Source organism: Nomascus leucogenys, chromosome 4 (assembly GCF_006542625.1).
Source record: "Nomascus leucogenys isolate Asia chromosome 4, Asia_NLE_v1, whole genome shotgun sequence".
Lineage (NCBI taxonomy): Eukaryota > Metazoa > Chordata > Mammalia > Primates > Hylobatidae > Nomascus > Nomascus leucogenys.
The window spans coordinates 114603267-114612872 of NC_044384.1; the positions used below are offsets into that span (position 1 = coordinate 114603267).

Sequence of the window (9606 nt, forward strand, 5' to 3'; positions counted from 1 at the left end):
CTCCTGGCAGTCAGAATGATCTTGCCAAGTTATATGGGATCCAGAATGTTTTTCCTTTTGCCCATTCCAGCCACAGGACCATATTCCTTCTTGCTCCGAGTATTTCATCAACCCCAGATGCCCCTGGAAAATCCAGACCCCAGAGGTGGGGAAAACTTGAAGGGACTTGGCACAAATGTCTGTGCCAATAAAAAATCTTTAGCATTTAGTCCCTTCTGGGGTCTTGGATTTTGTGATGTGTATTTCAAAGGGAAGAGAATTGGTATACCAATTCAAGTGTATGGTTGAGTTTATTTTTTGCTTGATTTCTTTGTTATTTAAAAGGCCTCTAAAATAGGGCTAGAGGAACCAGCCTATAAAGGAACTTAATTCTGGAGAAGGGTGTTTACTCTGAGTCTTTTTGGGAGTCATCAGTACTCAAAGGAAATCTCTCTTTCTCTGGCACCCTGGCAGAAAGTTTTATTTCATTAATTTAAACCAACGATTACAGAGACATTAGGTTTTACTAGGATGCTATATTTTACAGTGGATTGGGAAAAAAATCACCATTCTACCCTTCCTTCCTTCCTTCCTTCCTTCCTTCCTTCCTTCCTTCCTTCCTTCCTTCCTTCCTTCCCTCCCTCCCTTCCTTCCTTCTTTCTTTCTTTAGGTATTGTTCAGGAAGATGATTATGAAAATGAAGTTGAAGACTTTGGTGAGCTTCGTCCTAGAAGGCGTCCTCGGAAATGTGGAAAGCAGAGAAAATACTAATGTCCACACAGCTGCAGCCTCCTCATCCTTCGGAACATTCCATTCTGACTTAGAATTCTGAGTGCTGGGGCAGAAGACAAAAAGAATGTGAATTAGCATTTTAAAAGTAGGGGAGTCTAACACCATTGCTTTTTGTTCTCATTACTTCTCTTTCAGTGGCTTAGGATCTGATTGCTCCCTCACCTCTAAAGTGTTTCCAAGTAGAGTCTAGCAGTATTAGTTCCCCCCACAAACAAGTTCAGGTAGAGAAATTGTAGTCCAAGGGAATGTTGGGACTCCTCACTGCATGGTCCCTGGGGTGTCTGGCTCATCCCCAGCATGACATGAGTTGGTAGCAGAGGACTAGGTGTTAAGACAGACTCTCCTCACCTCAGTTGCTGCTGCTCTGGGCCAGGAAATCTCTCTATGGATTCCCTCATCTCCTGCCACACTGCTGCAGCATCAAGTGTGCTATGAGAGCTGTATGCGCCCAGGGGTGGGCCCTGCCACTAGCCACCCCGAGCCCAGGATGCATTCTGGTCATCTCTGGGCCCACTTGTAGTGTAGTTTCTTCTGTTAGAGATGTTAGCCTTTTCTCTCTGTGGCGACTTTTCTGCCTTCCCTCCCTCTGTGTTTTGTGATTATTCTTAGCTACCTGTGCCAAGTCACAGTTAGACTACCTCAGAATGTAGTCAAGAATTCACCCAGTGTTCTTTGGATGTCCCTTCCCTAGAGGGAAAGGCTGGGGAATGTTGCTGGGAGCATTCCCAGCTGCCTCTCCAAAGTGGTCCTAACTCTGCCTTGGCTATGGTGCAGATATTCCAAAAAGTGTTTAGTACACAGCCCTGTACATCTAGTTTTCTTGGTTCTCCCTGGTAACTTTGCTACCCTAGCTTAGGCTGACGTTCTGATGAGTCTCTGCTTGCTGAGCTTATCACTGTGGGACAGTGATCTGCAGAGCTGCAGGTTGGAGCAAGTGGACAGAGGAGGAAGCCAGCTAAGCCAAATCCGTCACTGCCACTTGGCTGGAAGGCCTTATAAGAGGGCGGATCTGGGCCTGTTTGCAGGAGGCCATTGCCTACCCTCTCCCCACAGTGAGCCAGCAGCCATCAGCTGATCCCACCTGGGAAGCCTTCATGCCTCTCTGATGGTTAATGCCCACCCTTATCCCACCCCTCAGCTCAGCCTGGTATGGAAGGCCAGGTGCACGTTGGTCTTTGACTGTTCTGTCCTCACAGCAGAGCCAGCTTTCCCCCCATGTTGCTGCTGCTTTTGCTGCTCATGCTGCTCATTGTTTTCTCTTCCTTGTCTTTCCAAATTGTTTCCTTGAAATGCTTGTTTCCAATTTTTCTTAGATTATGTTTCTAATTTTTATTTCAGGTGGTTTTTTTTTCTTACTTGACAGAAAAAAAGAAAACTACAACAGTATCTTGCTGTATTACCACATTTTTTATAAAGTTAAAGCATTTCTCTTACATGCTGCTGTTTTATTTCCAGTCTCTACTCAGAGTAAGGGGGTAAATCTTGGAGCTGGTTCCCCCTGGTCAGCTGATTGATGCTGGCCAGGACAGAAGCTTTCTGTGCCGTCAGAGATTCCGAAATCAAGGGATAGAGAAAAAGCCCAGTCCAGGACTCCCAGCTGGTTGGTGTTCTCGAGGGCCCACCTCGTGCACGTTTTTTCCAATCTGGATGCTCCCAAGCATGCACGGTTTGGACAGTAAGAAGTTTTGTCTGTACCACGTACCGGGGCTTTCCCAACAAGGAACATTGCCCTGGAAGGCAGGAGACCTGGAATCAAATTCCTCTCCTGTTCCTAACGAGCTGTGTAATGCCGGGTGAGTCAGGTCTATTCAACCCTGAGCACCTTCATGCCGCACTATGTAGGAACCTCATGATTTGGTGTAGGAGAGAGACGGAAATGTGAGAAAAGAGTGGTGATAGACATGTGTATTGCATGGGTGGCATATGCATTTACATAACCCAGCTGGGCCTCAGTTTCCCCTTTTGGGAAAGTGGTCTAAGGTCCCTTCCTACCTGATGCAGAGTGGTTCTGTAAGCTGTTGCCATGGTTTTGCATACCCTCCAGTCTTGGTGCTGGGATGCCTGTGTTTGCTTGCGTCAGGTGAGCTGAACAGCTGAGTCTTAGCAAGCAAAGCATCTGATCTTACCCTTTAAAATTAAAGAGGTTCGGAAATGGGACAGGTGATCCTGCTGTCATATCTTTATTAGCACTGTCCATTAGAACTACCTGAGAAATCCAACCCCAAAAATCTGACTCCTCAACTTATAAAGCTCCTTAGAGTGGGGGTGTGGAGGTTGGGAGAGAAGAATGGAATTCAGCAGAAGAGTCAGTAACTTCCCTTAATGACCAGAATCCTGGGCCCAGTTCAGTAGCAGTGGCTTTGGTGTCTTGGACTTGCCATGGCAGTCCAGGATAGGGGATGTGTATCTGGGGTCCCCCAAGACCACTACTCTCAGGCTTGGTAATTCATTAAGAGGGCTCACAGGACTCAGCATGTAGTTGGAGTCATGGCTCTGATTGATTATAGCAAAGTCATACCAAGCACAACTGGCAATGGGAAAGGCCCATGGGGTCGAGTGTAGGGGATGCCAGGTGTAAGCTTCCAGGGCTCCTTTCCAGAGTCACACACAGTAGGCTTCATTTCCCAGCAACGAGTTGTGACAACTTGATGTGTGAAATATGCCAATCTGGGGAGCTCATCAGAGACTCAGAGCTCAGGGTTTCTACTAGCGGCTGGTCATATGAGTATCTTTTGCCCAGCATATACCAAAGTTCCAGAGTCTCAGAAGGAAAGTAGTGTTCAGCATAAACCACATTATTTATACAAACCACTTAGGCACTGTGAGCCATGTTGATCAGTTCTGAGGGTGTAGGGAGCCATCTTGAAATCCAAGTTCTAAGAATCAGTAAGCAGACCTTTCAAAGGGCAGCAGTTAGGCCTGCTGGGCCATTTTCTGCACAGGGGGTTCCCCCAAGTTGGGGCTTTGTCATGATCATCCCACTAGCTTGCCTTACAGGCGCCCCTGTGTATCCAGCCACTGGATGAGCACCTATATACCTCTTGACTCTCCCCAGTCAAGGGAGTGAATCTTCAGGGATAGTTCATTTTCTAAAAACCCATCTGATAAAGAAACTGTTTTTCTAAGTGCCTTAGACATTGACTTCATTTCCTTGCAATCAGTGTTAAGCATTCATAATGCTGTTTGGGTTCTTTAAGGCCTGCTGGGGAAGGGGGAGGGCCCTATAAGCCTCTGGTGGCTGTTTCCTCCTTCTACCAACACACACACACACACACACACACACACACACACACTTTGGCCTGACCATTCTTAGCCAAGAGCTCTTGTTCTCCTCACATTCTCTCTGCAACAAAAATCCAGTCTTTCAGGAAGAATAAACTGACACGGGAGCTAGCAGCACCCTAAACTGTGTGCTATCGCCTCAGTACTTTAGCAAATCACTTGTGGGGAAACTGAGGCCCAGATGATACAACTTGCCCTGGGTCACAGAGTTGGTTTGGGGTAGGGCTGATACATGGACCTGGGATTTCCAATTCCAGCTAGCACCCTTTCCACTAAGGACTCAGGTGCCAAGGTCAACAGCAAATGCCAGCAATTCTTTCTCAGAGCCTATCACACTCTGCTCACTGGCAGAGTGACAGAGTACAAGCTCTGTTCATCTGCCAGCCTCATCCCTCTCACATCTCCATGAACTGTGAGCCCATCTGGCAGCACTAGACTCAGCCCCTTGGGAGGAGCTCAGAAAAGTCTCTTTGACAGCACTAGAGAGATTAATAGCTGATACACTCTGGCCACCAGTAGGAGACCTTGGTAACAACCAGAACCTATTATGAACACTAATATTTCCTCTTTCCAAACGACCTGAGAGCAGGTGCAACATAAGCTATAAGTTACACAGAGCTCATTGGCAGTTGGTGCTGGCCAGGGTGTGCGGCAAATCTGCGGCTCATTTTGAACAAGTGACCACTCCAGGGAAACAAAGGCAGGCTCCCCAGGAAAAGGTGTATTACAGCATCTGCATCCCTAGGCTTGGGAGTAGTGGTGCAGTGGATGGGGCTCCTGTATGTAAACAGGAGCTCTCAGAAAGAGCCCTCCAGGCCTGGACAGGAGGATCACTCCTGCGGCCTAAGAAAATGACCAAGGCTATAAATATCCAATCTTAAATCTCAACAAAGCAACTTCCAGGTTTTACCTTATATACACATATGAGGCATTCCATTTTATTTGTAAATGTTGATGGCATTGGATATTCCTCTGTTTCCTTTTGATTTCAATATGGCTTTGATAATGTTGGGGTTTAATGGTGTAACAGTAACATAATACATGTGAATCTCAGTCATGTAAGAAATGTCATTTTATTTAATTCAAATCTTACTCTGGACCCTATTCCTGCTTTGGTGGGAAATGTGGCCTAATAATTATTGGAGGACCCTCTGCTTCTTCGGGATCTCTGAAGTATTAGGAGGCCAATCTGGTATGGGGAAAATGAGGGAGGCCCTCTCTCCTTCAGTTCATCATGGCTGCTGCTAACCCGTTCCTGTCCCAGCTGATAGGGTATCTGAGAAGGTGGGTGATTCTTCTCCCTCCAAGCCAAGCTTGACAAGACTAGAAGCTGTGAGGTATCTGATCTGGCCTCTGCAGATGAACAATTGAGCCACCCCCTGAAGTTTTCACACCTCCCCATTGTATTGCCATGAGGATAAGGACAGGTCCCTATTGGTCATGACATCCCTTGGCCGCTGCCTCACCCCTGAACAGAGAGAGCCTAAAGTCCTAGCTACTTTCTTGAAAAAAAAAAAAAAAAAAAAAAAAGGGTAGGAAAATACACAGAGAGCAAAGAAACACAAATTAATAACTGAATAAAGAGTTGAACTAGCCTGGGCAACGTAGTGAGACCCTGTTTACAAAAAAAACAAAACAAAAAGAAACCCCCCAAAACCCACAAAAAACAAACAAAAACTAGCTATGTGTGCTAGCATGCGCCTATGGTTCCAGTTACTTGGGAGGCTGAGGTTGAAGGATTGCCTGAGCCCAGGAGGTTGAGGCTGCAGTGAGCCGCAACTGTACCACTGCACTCCAGCCTGGCTGACAGGGCAAGACCCTGTCTCAAAAAGAAAAAAAAGTTGAGGGCTAGGTAGACTTCACGGATGGCCACTATCAATTCCTTCCCATCTCTGTGTCACTTTGCTCATCCAGAGGTGGAGTCTGTCTCCTCTATGACTGGACTTGCTTTAGCCAACAGAATGCAGCAGAGATGATACTGTGCCATTTCCAAGTCTGGCCTTTGAGAGGCTTGGAAGCTTTTGGGGTAATCCAGCTGCCACGTGAGAATTCGAATACTGCGAGACCAACATGCTGTGCAGAAGCCAGAGCTAGCCATGTGCAGAGCCACATGGAGCCCCAGGCACCATTCATGTGAGTGAAGCCCTCCTGAACATTTCGGCTTAGGTGACAGCAGGATGCAGCTGAGTCAGTGACCCCAGCTAAGGCCAAATGGAGCAGAAGAACCACCGGCTCAGATCTGCCCAAATTTCTGACCTCCAGAATTGTGAGAATTAATAAATCATTATTGTTTTAAGCTACTAAATTTTGGGGTGGTTTGTTATGCAGCAAAAGATAACCAAAACAAGGACTTCCAGCATGTCTGGTACTCTTGGTCATGTCACATCTGTGACCTTTCAATCTTACAACAATTCTCCAAAATACAGAATGAGAACTACTCATTTACATATTGTGAAGTGAGGGGTGTTCCTGAGGTCAGTGAGCAGGTGGGTGGCAGAGCAGAACTACTGGATCCTATGTATTATACAGTTGTCCTTGGAAGAAAGGGCTTAATCCACCTCATTCATGGGCCTTAGTGGGATCCTAGTACCATAGTACCTAGAAACCTAGTGCCCTGAAGGGATCCTGGAACCCACCCCTAGAACCAAGTGTTTGTCATTTACCTCCCATGTGCACTTTGGCAACTACGTAGTTGTGCAGGCCTTCACCAGCAGCTGAGACTTGGTTGCTGGGACAACCTGCAGGAGGGGTGGGTCCCTCTTATTAATGTTACATGGTTCTTTCCACTGAACACCTGGGTTCTTGTTCCCCTGGGCCACTGGCAGCCAACACTTTTGGCTGTCACAGATGGACAGGCTCACCCCTAACATTTGTGGGGTCTGGGGTAAGATATGGTGTCTTCTTCCCGCTCCTTCTCTTCCCACCCTTTGCTTTATCCTATACCATAAACAACCTCCCTGGCATGTGTGTGAACATTCCAGCCATAAATCTAAACTCATTACATGGCTGCACCCCCTCTTCCCCAACCAGCCACGCTTGGCCTCTGCTTGGGCCCAGTACATCAGTGGCTGAAGGCTATTTGGGCACAGGGCTCCTGGGTACTGAAATATGATTGGCGGGGGCCTTGAATGTGTACTTTTATTGCAGGTCTGGGGCATGGTGTGTAGCTAAGAAACAGCATTGTGCTACTCTTCTTGGTCATTTCTCCTTGTGCATTTTTCTCCTTCAGGGTCCTTGCAGGACAAGAAGCCAGCTTTCAGAGATACTCTAGCCATAACCATCATAATCTGCTCAATGCCCAACGTCTTTCTCCCATTCTGACTCCTTCTCTCTCACACACACATAAAATAAATAAAATAATAAATTCTTCCTGGCCTTCTCCAGCAGCCTAATCTGGCATCTGGGATGCCTTAAACATGTTCCTGGATCAATACCATGTAGTTGTGTCCCAGGTCTACAATACCATGTAGAAACCTGTGTCCCAGGTCATCTGTAAGTTCATGATTCAAAGGATGGGTAAATCAATTCAGCAGGAAATTGCTCTCCTTTCTGCCACAGATATCTCTCCTAGACAATGGATACTGGCTTCCCCTGATCTTGTCACTCTAAATCTGCTTCAGAGATTCTGATTGTAGAACAAAAGCCCAGGTGGGCGCTTGAGGAACCACCTTCCCCTCCCCCAACAACCACCATAATGGTGCAAAGTTTAAGAAGAGTTCACTGGAAAACTCTGTCTAACCCGATAGACTTTAATTCCTTTCCGTAGCAGAGAAATCAGGCCCGCCAACAACAGACAGCTGATCCTTACCCACCATCCAGGAAAATGCATTTCTCTGCCCAGTAAGGAGGAGGCAGAAGCCATCAGTGAGGTACCAGGCGTTCTTGAGGTGGGTCGTTTAGAAACCTTCCTCCTGGTGCTGCAGAATTCTAACCCTGTTCAGAACTTTATGTCCTCGTTTAAGACTCAGAATTTATCTTCTTATGGATGATGTGACCTGAATATCTGATAGGACATTTTAGGGGGATGGGCTGCAATGGGGAACAGGGTACTGTCATCACAGTATCTTTGGAGCAAGACCTAAGATTAAAATGTGGCTTCTCATACTGACTGTGTGAATTCAGACACCTTAGTTAAATTTTAAATTCTCTGAGCTCCTTTGGGAATTTATAAAATGGAAATAATGGCACAAACGCATAGCTTGGTTGTAATTGCATTATTCTCCCTCTATTCCGACTTCTGTTTCATAGATGGACCAAGGATATGAAAAGATTTCAGGCAGGTTCTCTGTTTCCACGGTGGTAGGGAGGGTCAGGATTGATGAAGAGCCCTGGGGCCACATGGGTCAGCTTTTGTGTTCCCTCTGTGGTGGTGGGAGCATTTCTAAGAGGGCTTTGTTCCAGGGACCCAGCCTTCTTTTAGAGACTGAGACTATTTTTAACCCAAGTTTTTGTGATTCTGTAGGACAGCTGTTTAAGGGAAATATGTAGGCCAGTCTGTGATTTTTGGAGTCATCATTTTAAGGTTAGGGAGTGGGATGGGGGAAGAGAACCAGAATAACTCTGGAGTTTCTGGAGGCATCGCAGAGATCTGCACCTACCCTGCAGAAAGCTGCAACCCAATTTACTTTGTGGCCACTCTTAAGGGTCAGGACATAGCTGAGCAGACGAACATTCTTTTGTTATACTTCAAGTAAAGTGTATCAGTTTCTGCCCGCTTTCTCTCCCATTCGCTATTACCAAATCATGATGGAGAAAAAGTGGACAAGAAAGGCCCTCACACACTGTAATGAGAACAAAAGTCAGTCCAGCTTTTCTTGAGGGCACTTCAACAATATCTATTAAAATTGAAAATGGACTCACCCTTGGATCCAGAATTCCCATTTTTTGTTTTGGGCAGTCCTTTTCTCTTTTTTATTGTTAGTTTTGATTGTGGTAAAATGCCAGTAACATAAAGTTGACCACCTTAGTCATTTTTAAGCATACAGTTCAGTAGTGTTAAGTATGTTCGTGTTGTTGTGCCACAGATCTCTAGAACTTTTTCATCTTGCGAACTGGAAACTCTGCACCCACTGAACACCAGTCCCAGTTCCCCTTACCCACAGCCCCTGGAAGCCACCCTCCTACTTTGTCTCTGTGAATTGACTACTCTATTACCTCATGTAAGTAGAATCATATGTTGTTTGTCCTGTGGTGACTGGTTTATTTCGCTTAGCATAATGCCCTCAAGGCCCGTCCATGTTGTACCAGGGGTCAGAATTTCCTAACTTTTAAAGGCCAAATAATATCCCATTGTATAACCGGCATTCCTACTTTTAAGAATTTATATTAAAGAAACATTTCTACAAGTTCCTAAATTAACGGTTACTTCAGGAGTGTCTGGGAGAGTGCAAGATGGGAGACAATCCATGTATTCCTCAGGGGCATGGCTGAATACCATGAACATGTGTTGGTTTCTACCTAAATTTGCTGGTATAAAAATATGGCAAAGATCACTTGCTCACTGAAAACTCAAGCCACAGAGAAACCTTTATGGTTCAATTTATTTCTTTACTT

The 9606-nt window shown here is 45.9% G+C and overlaps 1 protein-coding gene across 2 annotated transcripts in view; it reads left to right on the forward strand.

Moving 5' to 3' along the window:
- Positions 1-9238, forward strand: part of TRANK1 (tetratricopeptide repeat and ankyrin repeat containing 1) — a 124602-nt gene extending 115364 nt beyond the window's left edge. The window contains exons 24-25 of one of the 2 annotated variants that reach the window (XR_004029793.1): positions 650-856; positions 7283-9238. Coding sequence is in view for 1 of the 2 variants with exons in the window: in XM_030812149.1 (XP_030668009.1) it covers positions 650-750 (101 nt within the window). In the remaining variant the exon portion in view is untranslated. Of the gene's footprint in view, positions 1-649; positions 5590-7282 lie in introns of those variants that run through there. The other variant, XM_030812149.1, reaches the window with a different exon arrangement.
- The last annotated feature ends 368 nt before the right edge of the window (positions 9239-9606 follow it).